The following is a 14,881-nucleotide window of genomic DNA, read 5'->3' as shown; positions in this document are numbered from 1 at the left end:
GCTATCTAGTGATCTTCCTTCTTGACATGCTCACCAAGGGACCTGACTTAATCCTCCTCTCCTTTCCCACCCCTGACACCTACCTGGGGAACTTCAGCATCTCACCTGTTCACCCAGATTCATGCCTCCAGGGACCCCTTCACTCACTCTCAGATACCCTCCACGAGTCACACATCTGGACCTTGTCACCCCCCGAATGGTTCTATGTCGGACTCTTATGCACTCATCTCCTACCCTCTGACCACAATCCTTCACTGCCCTTCCACTTCAACCCAGGGCACCTTTTCAATGTCCCTTCACTTCATCCACCTCCTCCCTAAATTACCTTCTCTCTCCTGCCCAGATCCCAGGGCCTTCACCTTTGTCTTCTCCTTTCACAGCACCTTCCACACCCTCAAGTCCTCATCCTTTGCCCCAGCAGACCTCACCTCTGAAACCAGCTCCCTTCTTTCCTCCTTCATTCCCAGACCCCAGCCTCATCAAGGCTTCTGTGTTGTCAGCAAGCCTAGTCTTTCACTTCAATGCCTACACCCCTCACTGTCCAAGGTCCTTCATTCCACCCACTCCTCCTCCTCAGAAAACGTCCTTCCTCCCCACTGCACAGGGGACACACGAAGCCATCACACGTGCACGCCCACACTTCCCTGCCTCCCCCGTACCACTTGCACCTGACTGAGAGCCGGTCCCCTCCACCATCCCAAGGATGCTGCTCCAGTGAGCACCCACTCTGCTCCTGGTTCATCTAACCTGCTCCCTCTTCCCTTCAGCTTATGAACATGCTCAAGGCCCCCCTACTTTTAGAAGTTCAGCCCTTCATCAACCTTGCTTCTTTTCCCACAGCCTTCTCAGGTCCTCAGCCAAGGGCTGTCTCTCCAATCCCAGCTCTCCACTTCCCAGCTATGCAACCTTGAGGTTGTTCCTATACCTCACCAAGCCTCCAATGGGGACGATAATACGGCTACCGTGGAAAGTGAATGAGAAGGTAACTTTACAACATGCTAGGCCTAGAGCCTGGCACACAGTAAACACTCAATAAATGTTAACTAATACTATCACCTGGCTCATAGAGACCAGCACACAACGGTATTATGACTACCCCTCAACTTCCTTTTCTTTCACAACTAGCCTAACCTTCTGGAAGATGAACTATCTCTACTTCGTCACTTCTTATTCGTTAACAAGCATAACTTGGCTTAGGATACTCTGAACTAGGGTACTCACTCACCTGCAATCAGTAAGGTCACCAATGATCTCCTAACTGCCAAATCCAACACTTTCCCTTACAACCTCACTTATGGCCTGAAAATACAGCCCACTCCCTCCTTTTTGAAACCCTAACTTCCCTTCCCTTAGTGTCCAAAACACCACTCCCTGGTTTCCTTCCCGCCTCTCCGACCACTCCCTTTCTGCCTCCTGCGGCTCCCCTTTGCCCACCTGTCTTCTTACAGGACTCTAAGGCTCAGACGCCCTTCTCCCCTCTCATTTCATAGTCTCCTAGGGTGTTCAAGTACACACCTCTCCACTCCCTCACTCCTCCGTAGCCTACTTCTTCCAGGGCTTCAGACCTACTGATCTAACTGCCTATTGAATGTCTCTATCTGGAGATCCCAGAAGCACCTCAAACTTCGCTCCAACTGAACTCATTAGCCTCCTTCCTACTGCTGGCTCTCCTGCTTGAGTTTCCATTCCTGGGAAGTTTAACCAAGTCATTCTATTTCCTGAGTTTCTTCGAATCTTCATGCCCACCTCATGGAACCTCACTGTGACCCCTTAATAGGAAGGAGACCATCCTTTCTCACTTGTGTAGCCAAACATCTCGGTCTAGCCCTGTAAACCACTCGCAGGCATGTCATTCAACTCTGTCAGGCTGTAAATATCTCCAAGGGGGAAGTGACAGGAGATAGTGACTCTCATCCAACTTTGTGTACTTCTCCAATAAAGTCACAGACTGGTGCACAGTTAACCAATGCTGGCTGCACGGCTCCCACACAGACAGACAGAGACCACGCGGACAGCCGTGCACGACCCACCTGCAGGTCTGGCAGGCGACCTCTCCTGCTCAGGGCGGGGCGGGACTGGGGAGCCGGCACCTCTCTCTGGCTCGGGCTCTTCTACAGGTGCTGGTAGAGGTGCTGGGCCCTCTCTGGGGGGCGAGGAGGCCGAGGGTTTCGTGGCTGGCTGCTCCTCTTCCTCTTCTTCTTCTTCAGAGGACTCAGATGAGGAGGAGGAGGAGGATGACGACGACGACGAGGAGGATGAGGAGGACGAGGAGGAGCTGGGCGAGCTGCTGCTCTCGGAGTCCGACAGACTATCATTTTCGCCATCTGAGTCAGCATACAGAGAACATTTGGAGGACAAATCGCTTTCCTCGTCCTCGCCTGAAAATCCAGAAGGGGCAATCAGGCGAGGCGGGAAGACCCCTCACTCAAGCCCTGGGTTCATTCGCGGACCTACCACAATGAATGGGTTAGGCAGGCTCTATGCTAGGTGCTGACAGTCCAATATAAATGGAACAGAAGTCCTACCCTCAAGGAGGTGGACAGACAACTTGCTCAGTGTGACAGACATCAGTATCAGGGAGAAGATGAGCGTGGAGAAAGGAAGCTCTGAATTCTGCCTGGAGAATGGAGTCAGGGAAGGAATCCCTGAGAAAGAGATGTTGAAATCGAGAAGGGCAAGGAGTCTACCATGCAAACAAAGGCGCTACGCAGGGACGTCAGAGGCAAGCAGGCAAGAGAAGACAGGCATCTGGAGAGCGGCAAAAGTCTGCTCTGACTACAGACCAAACCCAGCCCAACCCACTGCCATCGAGTCGATTCTGACTCACAGCAAGCCCCACTGGGTTGCCAAGGCTGTAACTCTTTACAGAAGTAGACTGCCTCATCTTCCTCCTGTGGAGTAGCTGGTGGGTTTGAACTGCTGACTTTCTGGTTAGCAGCCAAATGCCTTACTCACTATGCCATCGAACTCCTTTCTGACTACAGAAGTTTCTCCCCAAAGTGGCTCTGGATGACGGACTGTGTGAAGAAAGAATCCCAGGGTAAATTAAGCTTAGACAACAAAGACATGTCATATGCCTCTTGGAGGCTGGTAACACATACGAGGGTTCTTAGAAATCCTACAAAGTACCTTGTTTAACTCTAATCCAGAATCTCCCAAACTTGCTTCCTCAAGGAATGAACTTTGCAGTCTTTGAAAAACATAACTGGATCAATTAGAACACAAGGTGGTAGTGGCCAGAAGGGAACTAGAGGATGGCAAAACAAGAGCCGAACAGAATAAAACAGGGGCTAGATTCTAAACAGCCATAGCAGAAATGCCAGGCTGATACTGTGTGGCGAGTAGTGACTGGGATCTTAAAAGCTTGCAAGCAGCCATCTAGATGCAACTATGGGTCTCGCCTCATCCAGAGCAAAGAAGAATGAAGAAAACAAAAAATTCATGGAAACAATTAGTCCTAGCGACTGGTATACCATCCGATCTGCAGCCTATACAACTATGAGACCAGAAGAACTAGATGGTGCCCGGCTACCACTGTCAACCACTTGGAAAGTGATCTATATAGGAGATCCTGGATAGAGAGGGAGAACAATGTGGAATAAAACTCAAAATCATTTGGAGAAAAAAAAAGGGGGGGGGGGACCAGGTTTGCTGGTCTGTCAGAACCCCGTAGAACCACTGAGACTATGGCCCCTAGCTACCCTTCAGGTCTGGAACTGAACCCACACCTGTGACTTCCACCCAAACAAAAGACAAGCATATGAGTTGAACATTTACCTGAGGTAGATACACTCCTTGGACAGATCAATCATGAGAGAAAGAAGGGCTGCTTATACACAGGAAGACAGCTTAGGGGACAGGAGTGTATGGAGAGATGGACACAGGGAAGAGGTAACTATGGGGAGGAAGTGGGAGGGGAGCTATTGCACTGGGGTAAATTGTAGTCAATGTCATGAGACAAAATGCATGTGAACTACTGTATGGAAAGTGAATTTGCTCTGTGAATTTTCACTCAAATCACACACAAAAAAAGAAATGCCAGGCTGAGAAGGCTGCTTACTCTGTGAACAGAGAGCCAGGACAAGACGTGAAGGAGAGAAGGAAGAGAGTCAGATGTGCATTTCAGGAGAGATGATGCTGTCACCAGCTGGAGAACGGATTGGAGTGTGGTGGGAAGGACGGAACAGAGCCCGGGAAATGAGTCTAGAGGGCCCCAAGAATCTAAGTGAGACGTGAGGAAGGCCTGAATGAAGGCAGAGCGGCAGGAACACAAGAGCCAAATTCAAGGACCATGCAGGAGGTGAGACCGATGGGAATGGTGACCAAGTGCGTAAGGGTCTCAAGCCCTCCACCCCGTTCACTCTTAGATGACCTTCCTCCCTACTTCATTGAAAAGACAGGCCGCCAGCTCACCATTTTCACCATTCTGGCCTGTGCTGAAAAGGCCCCTCTTGAACTCCTATGTTGTCGTTATGTGCCATCGAGTCGAACCTGACACATAGCAACCCGTCCTTGGGTTTCCGAGGCAGTATCACTACGGAAGTAGATTGCCCAACCTTCCTTCCGAGGAGTGGCTGGTGGGTTCTGGTTAGCAGTCAGGTGCTTTAGGCACTATGCTACCAGAGCTCCTTGAACTCCTATATACAAGGGTAAACCTTTCCACAACTCCCCAGACTACATTCTCTACTTCATTCATCTACTTTACATTCCTCAAAGCATGCACTTCTACCTGAAGTGACACTCACTCACTCATCACATCTTCCTCATCTCCCCAAATAATCACAAACTCTACAAAAGCACCACATCTGTTTGGTCACTGACGTGTTCCTAATACGTAGAGCAATGCCTGACACAGAGTAGGGACTCAACGTGTATTTGTGAACAAATGGATGAAAAGGAAGGTTCAATCAGTACCCAAGACCTCCATGAATGTGGAAGAACGATAGGTTTTCAACAAGAGGACCCAGCAGCGTCTGCCTCACAGCAGCCATGGGTACAGAAAGGAAGCGAAGCTTAGTGCCATGGGCCTCAAAGGAAGAGTGCCTGAAGGTGGAAAGGTACTGTCAGGAAGCATCGAGAGGTGGCAGGACAATGCAGACTCCTTGTCGCGAGAGCTCAGGAAAATAAATGTATGGAAATACATCTTTCCACACAGAGCCAGGCTTTGGCAGAAGCAGAAGGGAGCACTGAGGATACTGAGCTTATTGTTCACAAAGGGTCAACGTTCCAAAGGATGGCGCTAAAAGACAGTTGCTCTCGGGGTGGGCGAGGTAGTCAATAAAGCCAGCAGGAGAATCCTACGGGCTCAGGAAAGGGCCAGCCAGGTGCTGCCTGCCTTCCTCCCCCAGCCAGCACGCTATCCAACCTCCCGGACTCACCATCTGATGTCACTATCTCTTTCTTATTGGTATCCATGGCTTCCTCTCGGTCTTCATCCTCTTCATCTTCCTCCTCCTCCTCCTCCTTAAAGAAAGGGATAAGTGGGGGTGAACAGGAAAGGGACAACTGCTCCTCTAGGAGGCGCAGCTGCCAGGGCCCTAGCCTGGAGAGAAGCTAGCGAGGCGGACGGGGACTCAGGAAGCAGGCGTTCAGCACGTGCCCGCAGCCCTGGCCTCACCTTCTCTGAGGAGGACTCCTGGGACGCCTCCTCCCCTTCGCTGTCCAGGGCAAAGGACTCCCGGTGCTTGCCCGGGGCCTTGCCTCGGTCTTCATCTCGCTTTGGGGGCTTGGTTCCCGGACGTCCTGGCTCTCCAGCCTCCTTCTCTCGCTCGGGGTCTAGGCCCAGGTGAGCAGTAGTTACAGTAATTTACTATCAATCGTAATAGTCACTGTTCCCCTACCCAATGCGTGGAGCTTTATGTGCACTATTGCTAAACTCTTCCTGACAGTCTGACAGACCAGACCTCATGTTACAGAAAAGGAGAGGCTCAACAGAGAAACACCAACACCTCACTGTTACCTAATGTTCTACACGGCTTCAAACGTATCCCCATCTGTCTTATCTGCCTTCTTTTTGGGAAAGGTGAGAGAGAGAGAACTGACTTCTTATATTGGGCCCAGGAAAACAGTACTAAGGCCAGTGGGTCTGCAGAGAAGCAGATGTGACTGCATAGTTTTCCAGCCATCTAAGGTGTCAACCAATACTCAGACTCAGACGAACTGGTAGGAAGCTGACAGGAGGGTTTAAGCATCAGATGGTAAACTTGGGTACCTGGTCTGTCTAACCTCAAGTTTTTGTGACTTTAGATGCTGAAGCTGTTATTTCTATGTTACGGGTGAAACCACTGAGAAACAAAGAGCTTAAGTCAGCACACTGAGATAAAACCCACTGCTCAAGCCAGACACAACCTACCTGATGGCTCTCACCACTCACAACTGCTCTATTTTACCCTGTGCCAAAATTTTCACTTGGCTCCTTATCCCCAAGACACCCTGACCACCCCTTTGTCCCTGCCTTGTTTCCATCCTGGAATCTACACAGCTTGTCGCCTTTCTCCTGACCTCCCACTCACCATCTTCATCTTCCTCCGCTGGGGTGGAGGGCCGGGGCCTCTTTTCCTCGCTGGCTTCAGAAATTTCTGATGGCTCTTTCCGCTTTACCTGAGGTATGAGGAATAGATGGCGCCAGTTTCAAACACTCATGGTTCCTGACCATCCCTACCCCAAGGAGGGAAACCCCTCACCCTTCTCCCCACCCCACTCAGCAAGGCCACAGTTTTGGGTACCTTGAAGGAAGGCAGCCGCAGGGCCCCCCGTAGCCCTGACCCAAAGGCGAAGGCCTCGATGCCTGTGGTACCCCCACTCTTGGCCCAGTCTACGAGGGACAGTAGGCCTGGCTCCTTAAGCTTCATCTTCTCTTTATCTTCTTCCTTGGCTTGCTGTTTGGCTGCATTCTGGAATGGCTGTAGGCAGCAGGGGGTCTAAAGCCCGGAACCCAGGTGCTCCCTCCTATCTGAATGCTACGTCCGGGCCCCAAGAACACATAAACGTGTCTACTTGCTTCTCCACCTGACACGTGTCTGCATCACACATCCCCTCATACTAGCCCCCATGCGGGCATTTCCTCAACAGCTGACTCATAAACCCATCAACCTTATGAAACAGCTATTGCTATTCCCACTTTAGGAGCTCTGGTAGCATAGTGACTAAAGCACTTGACTGCTAACCAGAAGGCTGGCGGTTCAAACCCACCAGCCACTCCTCGGAAGGAAGGTTGGGCAATCTTACTTCCGTAGTGATACTGCCTCGGAAACCCAAGGAGGGGTCGCTATGAGTCGGAGCCGACTCGATGGCACATAACAACAACAACATTCCCACTTTACGAGTGGAGAACGTGAAGACTGAGGCCTAGAGACTTAAGGGCCTCGTCCACAGAAAGCAAGCACTGGGCCAGGACAAAGCTCTGACTCTCAGCACTGTGCTTTCTCTATGCTGGGCTCTCCCGGCCCAATCTCCCCACCCAGCCAGTATGGCCCTGTGTGCCCATGGTGTCTCTCTACCACCTGCCTCAATCCCCCTATTTCCAGCTGTGCAGCCTCAAGAAGCCAGAGGTCTGCTTCCTCCAATGGCGCCCCAGCTTCCCCAGTCCCAGGTCCTGGCCCTCACCTTGGCCTTCTCCTCCTTGCTCTCCCACCACTGGTCAAAGGCTCCAAAGGCCACGTTCTCCACCATCTTGCGGTTGAGGTCGCGCTGCATGATGCTCTTCATCTCCTGGATGAGGGTGGCCAGCACACGGCCCACGGTGCCTGCTGACGGAAGGGCCTTGCCCTCTGCCAGCTCCGCTTCCTCCCTGGGAGGCAGCCGGGCCTCCTCTCCCAAGACTGAGGAGGGTAGGGGCTCGGCTGCCACAGGCAAAGGCAGGTGGTAGGCCTCCCGGGAGTATGCCCCTCGACCTTCTTGCCCTTGTGTATACAGAGCATAGGGCAAGCCATAGGCTGCCTCTTGGGGGGGTGCAAATGGTAGGAAAGCCTCCGCAAAGGCCCCACCAGGGGGACCAGCAGAGGCTGCAGTTAATCCCTTGCCCTGCCGCAGCTGGTGGAGCCGGGTCAACATCTGAGTCTGCATCTGGAAGGACATGGGCATCCCTCCCCACTGAGCCCCAAGTCGATCCATGAGCTCCAGGGAGTTCACAAAGTCATAGATGTGGGGGGGCGGTGGAGGAGGTGGGGGGTACTCGGGGGGAGGTGGACCATCAGGTCGGGGTGGGAGGAGGTAGGCAGGTTGGTGGGGAGGGTAACCAAGAGGAAGAGAAGCCAGGTAAGGAGGGGGAGGAGGAGGGGGAGGGGGAGGGGGAGGAGGCTGCTGAGGAGGTGTTGGGGCTGGAGGGGGTGAGCCACCCCTGTCGTCATCGGAGATCTCCATGTCCTCTCCAGAAGAGCATGGAGAAGCCTGTAGGGGAGTAGACACGGGTCACGGAAGGCTTCTGCCCGTTCCCTGGCTTCTCCTCAAATCTGTTATCCTGGCCACAACCCTCCCCTCTCCTTCAGAGGTCAACCCTGCCTCCCAGACCCCAGCCACCTCTGCTGGCTGAGACCCCAGCCTCACCTCGTTCTGTCCATTGGCCTTGGGAGACTCCCTGGCAGCCCCTGGTTCACCACTCCCTGTAGGTGCCACATCTTCAAAATTGACCGGGGCTGGAGGTGGTGTGCAGGGCCCGTGACCTGACCCAGAAGGCACCTCACTCCCTGTGTCTCTAGCCCCAGCACCTGCACTATTGTTATCCTCCTCTTCCTCCGTGTCAGAGGCCAAGAAAGAAAACTTGGAGCGCTGCTCCTTCAGCAACATTTCGATGCGAGAATCCAGGCTGCTGTGTTGAGCGAAGGGCACACTCTCATTGGTCGTCTCTGGGGCTGGGGAGCCGGAACGGGCAGGTGAGGCTGGGTGCGGGGAGGAACGGGCTTCTTCTCTCTCAGGGCTGGGACCGCTGCCATCTCCACCTCCACCAGGTTCTGGTGGCTCCGGGGGCGGAGCCTCTGAAGCTGGAGGCCGATAGTCCTGGTCAGTGGGCCGGCTGGGCTCAGGGGGCAAGTAGGAGGTGTAGGAAGGTGGGAAGCGCTCAGCTGTGTTTTCAGTAAAAGGGGCCCCGGGGGGCTCCTCCCGAGTTGCCCGACGAGCTGGGTAGGAAGCATGGCGCTGGTAGCGATTCCAGCTTTCGTAATACGCTGGGTAGTTTGAGTCAGAACCACGAAAATGAGAAGACGAGGAGGAGGAGGAGGAGGAGGAGGATGAGGACAATGACGAAGATGAGGAAGAGGCTGTGGAGGTGGCTGCAGTGGTGGCTGAGATGGCCGCAGAGGTGGTCGTGGGGGCCGAGGAAGCAGAGAAATGGCGACGGGAAAAGGAATCTTGGTAGCTGTTCTCCGACCGCCGGGGCTTGAAGGAGGTTGAAGTAGTGCTGGAGAAGAAGGGGGACAGCTGGCTGGACCCATCTCCACATGACCAAACCCTGGTGTCCCGGTTCTCAGGACCCAAAGCTCCTCAGTAAGGCCCCCTCCCCTCTAAGGACGATCTCCGTGCTGTTGGGTGCCCAGCCTACGGCGAATTCCCTGAGGACAGGGGCTTGTAAGCTGAACCCACAGAGAAACGAGGACCAGTATTTCCAACTCGCTCTTGGAGAGCCCTTTCCTCCCAATGGCAGCCCCCAGAATCTCATGGCTGGGGGCCCGGGTGGCTGTTCTGTACCTGCTGGAGTAGGCAGAGTCCTGAGAGTAGGGGGTGCTGCCCCGAGACGTGTAAGGGGTTCCTTGGGAGGACTGCGGGGTAAACTGGCCAAAGGAAGACGGGGTGTCTTGTCGGCTGCTAGAGAAGCTTGTGTCCTGGGAGCAGGGGGTGCCGTTGCCAGGGGTCCCCAGCACAGCAGTGCCTGCTGGGTAGGAAGCTGTGTCAGAGGAGGTGCGGCGGCGAGACTCAGTCTGGAGGGAGGGAATGGGACAGCGAAAAAGGAGAAGAGATCAATTACCCTTTGAGAAGTCCTCCTCCTCCAAACCAAGACCTCTGGTTCTGTCTTTCATAAGTCCCTGAGGGGTGCAAGTGGTTAAGTGCTTGGCTACTGACCGAAAAGCTGGTGGTTCGAGTCCACCCAGAGGACCTCAGGAGAAAGGCCTAAAGGTCTATTTCTGGAAGATCAGCCAGTGCAAACCCTACGAAGCACATTTCTACTGACATACACGGGTTGCCGTGAGCTGCAACTCACATTATAGCGATTAGTTTTTCTTTTTTTTTTTTTTAAAGCATCCAGGTACCTTTCCTTGGCTCTTCTGTCCCTAACAGGGAAGTCAAGAATCTCCCAAAGGCTGCTCCTACTCCTGGCACCCAGGTACCATGCCCACATGGCTAGGACCGTGGCAACCACAAGCTTCTCACCGTCTCAGTGGCCGCACTGGAGCCCTGGAACTTCTCACTCAGGGCCTTGCCCCCAGTGGGCACCGTCTGGGGAGTGTAGGAGCCATTGACAATCAGTTCATAGTACTTCATTCGCTGTTGTCCTGGAGGGAGGGAAATGGGAACCAATAGGGTCAAATGGAGAAAACGACTCTTCCTGGTTTTGGTATCCCCGCTTCTTTCTCAGGTATCATGTTTATAGTAATTTCTCAGAGTCTAGGGTTTTGAGACTTCAGTTCTTCTACTTCTGTCCTATCTCTAGATCTTTGTACTTGCCCCAACAGCTACCATACGCATATTGCACAACCTTTCACGATTTACAAAAACACGTCTACACGAGTTACTGTTCTGAACGATCACTGGGAGAGAGAAGCATCAAGAACTCTGTTTGAAGGAAAATGACCTGCACAAAATGACAGCATTGGTCAGTGGTAGAATCGGAATTCAAATCCAGGTCATCTACTGCTAAATCCACCATGTTCCTTCTTCTTCTAGTAAGTTCAAGATTGCATAATGGTAGCTTGAGGGCTAAATCCACCCCATAGCTGTTTTATTTGGCCTACAAATGCCTTAAGAAATTTTTGGAGCCAATACTTTAGAACTATGAGATTTTATACAAAAAATTAGACTTCTGGTTTTTACAAGTCGTTTGGCAGTATCAGTCCTCATTTCCACTTAAAAAAACTAGCTAATGCTAATCCACAGCTGCCTCCTCTACGTGGCCCCATAATGCACACTTCCCACAGCCCCCTGCTCTACTGCTCCTTAACACACAACCACTGAGTGCTTCACCCTAACCCTTACCGAGAACGTCAAACCCAAAAAACTGAGAAGTCAGTGTTTTCAGAAACTGGGTGTAAAAACCTGATCAGAAGCTGTTTGCTATGGTCTTTATAAAACCTACTTAATATAACCCTTTCCCTAGGTTTCCTCACAGGTACTGTCATGTAGCTTAACAACAGGAAGGTACCTTAGACCCTGCCGAAGACAACAACCAAGAGACCGCAGAGTCCATCACTCCTTTCTAAAATTTAGAAAATTTGATTTTAGAAACACACCTGGTCCCAGGAATTTCAGCTAAGGCATCCTGAACCTGCCTACTTGCCTGGCCCCAACAGGCACTGGCGTGCACAATCTCTGCCGGAGATCAACCTTAGGCAGCAAGCAGGGGAGTCCTCACCTTTGATGTCGAGCTGGGCATGGATGATGTTACCCATGACAGAGGTAAGGTGGAGGTTTTTGACCGTTTCCTTGGCTCCCCGAGTGCTGGTAAAGAGCACGCGGGCCAGGCCCAGGTGCTTGCGAGTACGGGGGTGAAGAAGGATTTCTACCTCCTCCACTTCACCATACTTTCGGCACATGTCCTTCAGGAAGGTCTCCCGGACGTTGTCATTCAGCCTTGCAAAGGTCACTTCCTTCAGTGGGATCTGTCCAATATAGAACTCATCCAGCTGTGGAGAGGACAGGAGTTGGTCTGTGGTCTCAATACTGGCCACTGTTCCTTTGCCCTTGAGAAAACTTTAGCAAGATCCATGAGGTCAAGAGAGATGGGGCTGGGAAACTATGGGGCAAGGGAGAAAAACCAGGAAAGGGGCCACAGTAAGGGTCTATGTCAGTCTTGATCCCCTCTCTTCCCTGAATTCTTCCCACCACCAAATAATGGCAAAAACCAAGAAAAGAAACACACAAACCAAGAAATAAACATACTAGCTTACTCCTAGTCATGGAAAAATAACCCATTCTCTCAGACTTTACTATATGATCATCATAGACTGGACGGTAAGCATACAAAGGTGAGGAAAAAGGGATTCCCATTCAGAAAAGTAGACAAAGGTCCCTGGGTGGCACGGGCAGTCTGCACTTGGCTGGTACCCTAAAGGCTGCCGATTAGAACCTGCTCAGTGCTACCACAGAGGAACCACACCTGGCAATCAACTTCCATAAAGATTACAGCCAACCCGATTCCATTAACATGCAGTCTCTCCAAGTGAACACATAACAAACAAATCCCTCAATGGAGTGATGGCTGTTTGCAGAAAAGTAGACAAGACGGATAGACACATACTATCATCCTGTGAGGCAACAAGTGTCAGTAGAGGTGTGGACAGAGGGTTTGGGAGCCCAGAGAAGAAAACTTTTGTTTATAATAGAACCAGAAGAAGAATCATAAAGATGGTATGAGTTGTACCAGGTTTTGTGACAAACCAGAGTCCATCAGGATGACGAGGACTTCTCGGGCACGAACTATAAAACAACTGGTCATTTCCTAGAAACAGCAAGTGTCTGGTATGGATGGAACACAGATTTGTGGTGTCAAGGCAGGAGACAAGGTGAGGCCAGACCAATACCCATATGAGGCAATGCCTAAAAAGGTGGACCTAGCAACAGAGGTAAAGTGAGAGCACAGGAAACTCAAATGGGTAAATGACAGCAGTGTGGAGCATGAAGAGGAGAAGAGAATGGAAACCAGAAAATCAAATGAAATGGGTACAAGGGTAGGCATTAATAAAATAGCAATGGAAAAAGAGAGATTAAAACAGAAAAGTGACATGCTGAAGAAGAAGAGGCAGCAGGCCTCGGTGACAAGGTAAAGGAGAGGGATGGGAGAGGGGCATCAAAGGGTGACTCTTGGGCTTCTAGCTTGTACGGCCGACTGGATGATGGAGAGGGAAAACGGAAGAGCAAGCAGGATTGAGAAAGTAAAGACAACGTGTTTTAAACCTTCTGACTTTCAGGTGCCTGTGGGGCCCCTAACTGGAGTTGTCTTTCCAGCTTACAAATCTCAAGATCAAGACAGTGATCTTGGCAGGAAACAAATATTTGGAAGTCATCAACATTTAGGTGACAGCCGAAGCCACGGGTATGAAAGAGATCGTCTAAAGAAAGTGTCCAAAGTGAAAGAAGAGAAATGAGAGAATCCTATAAACTATTTAAGAAAGAAGAATACAGAATCAGTGAAGGACAGAAACTACAAACAGTTTTCTAGGCTTACTTCAAGGCCTGAGAGTATGCTACTTCGACAGAGACATGGGAGTCCTCTGAGGAAACAAGATGGAGGAGCACATGGCCAAATGAGAGGGGAGAAACAGAAAACACCACGGAGGCGGTGGCCTCGCTACTTCCCTTAGTTGTGGAGGAATTGGACACACAAGCAGAGCGCTGTCATACAATGAACGGTCTAAGAGTGAGAACTTTTAGGTATAAGAGATAAACCCATCTTTAGCTCATCCTTCTAGAAGTCAACACCCCTGCCACCAGGGATGCCTCCCTTATACCTCTCTAGAAGATAACATCCCTACTATCCAAAGTGATCCAGACCCGCTGCCTTAAAAGTTGTTAGACCAGCCGTGACCCTTTCACTGGAAAACCTCTTCATTAGACTACTTTACATCTGGACTACCAGGATGGGTCCTTCACACTCTCCAAGGATCCACCATACCAGGAGACCAGCAGACACATACCTTAAATTTAGGGACTGGGAGGGAAAAGTCTCTGTTTTTGGACCTGACGTGGCAACGGGGGTCTTGAAGATCTTCAACTGGAATATACTTTGAGTCCTAGGAAGGAAAGCAAGAACAGAATGATGGCTCAGACAAAAACCAGGCTGAAAACCCATCTGAGACGCGTATAAAAGAGAGCTGGGTTCTGACTGCCCACTTGTAAGAAGGGAGGCTAGGCTGTAGGTATGGCAGTCCTAGATGCTGGACAGAGGTAATGGAGGAGAGCCTGGCCTGAGTTCCCCAGATGCCAAGCAATAGCTCAGGGCACTCACGTTGACACTGAAGTGGATTCCATCATAGCGGTACACCTTTTGGGAAGGCCTGCGCAAAGCTGGGTCCAACGCAGGATCCACAATGAGCTTATAGTTCCTCCACTGGAAGCTCGGGGCCTTCTGTCCATCTCCCCCACCTTCTTGATCCATCTTCGCTCATTTACACTGTCAGGAAAGAGGAATAGGCATGGAGGGTCAGGACTCAGTCCTGACTCCCTTGATGCCCCTCACCAACTAACCTAGGCTCCAGCTTCACTCATTACCCGTTTCCACACCTCATCAGGACTTGTGGCTTTCTCTGATTTTTCCCCAGGTACCCTCTTTCACCACAACATCCCATTCTCTCTCTACGTCCCAACTCTCCCCTCGGGCCCCCAGGCCCATCTCGCGCCCCCTTCCCTTCCAGCTCTCCCTAGCGCGCGCCCCACTTGGCCTCAGCACAAGACCCCTCCCCCGCCCCCTGGAAAGCCCCGCCCCCTCCCGCCTCCTCACCGGCCAGCGGCCCGGGCCAAGCCTGGCTCCCGCTCCCACACACCCGCTCCCGTCCCCGAGCGCCGATCCTCTGGCCCAGAGGTGGCACCTCTTTGGGGCGTTGGAAACACCGCGAGACCGAGCCCGAGACCCGGCTTCGGCCCCGAATCCGGGAGAGGGGGTGGGGGTAGCGCGCGTCGCTGCCCTCTCCTCCCGCCCCAGCGCGCTTTGCACCCCCCGGCTCCGCGCACGCGCGCC

At 52.0% G+C, this 14,881-nt stretch overlaps 1 protein-coding gene across 1 annotated transcript in view; it reads right to left on the bottom strand.

Annotated features, from left to right (window-relative positions):
* The window catches only part of SETD1A (SET domain containing 1A, histone lysine methyltransferase), a 22,475-nt gene extending 8,173 nt beyond the window's left edge, over nucleotides 1–14,302 (bottom strand). The window contains exons 1-12 of the mRNA XM_007950260.2: nucleotides 14,153–14,302; nucleotides 13,842–13,937; nucleotides 11,561–11,831; nucleotides 10,363–10,484; nucleotides 9,682–9,911; nucleotides 8,545–9,394; nucleotides 7,606–8,388; nucleotides 6,726–6,902; nucleotides 6,513–6,600; nucleotides 5,618–5,775; nucleotides 5,379–5,463; nucleotides 2,031–2,378 (exon numbers count right to left, since the gene is read on the bottom strand). Coding sequence (XP_007948451.1) covers nucleotides 2,031–2,378; nucleotides 5,379–5,463; nucleotides 5,618–5,775; nucleotides 6,513–6,600; nucleotides 6,726–6,902; nucleotides 7,606–8,388; nucleotides 8,545–9,394; nucleotides 9,682–9,911; nucleotides 10,363–10,484; nucleotides 11,561–11,831; nucleotides 13,842–13,937; nucleotides 14,153–14,302 — 3,358 coding nt within the window. The remainder of the gene's footprint in view (nucleotides 1–2,030; nucleotides 2,379–5,378; nucleotides 5,464–5,617; nucleotides 5,776–6,512; nucleotides 6,601–6,725; nucleotides 6,903–7,605; nucleotides 8,389–8,544; nucleotides 9,395–9,681; nucleotides 9,912–10,362; nucleotides 10,485–11,560; nucleotides 11,832–13,841; nucleotides 13,938–14,152) is intronic.
* Between the last annotated feature and the right edge of the window lie 579 nt (nucleotides 14,303–14,881).

This window comes from Orycteropus afer, unplaced genomic scaffold (genome assembly GCF_000298275.1).
Source record: "Orycteropus afer afer isolate SDZICR_OR568_19922 unplaced genomic scaffold, OryAfe1.0 scaffold00266, whole genome shotgun sequence".
NCBI lineage: Eukaryota > Metazoa > Chordata > Mammalia > Tubulidentata > Orycteropodidae > Orycteropus > Orycteropus afer.
This window is presented reverse-complemented; position numbering and strand designations above follow the sequence as displayed.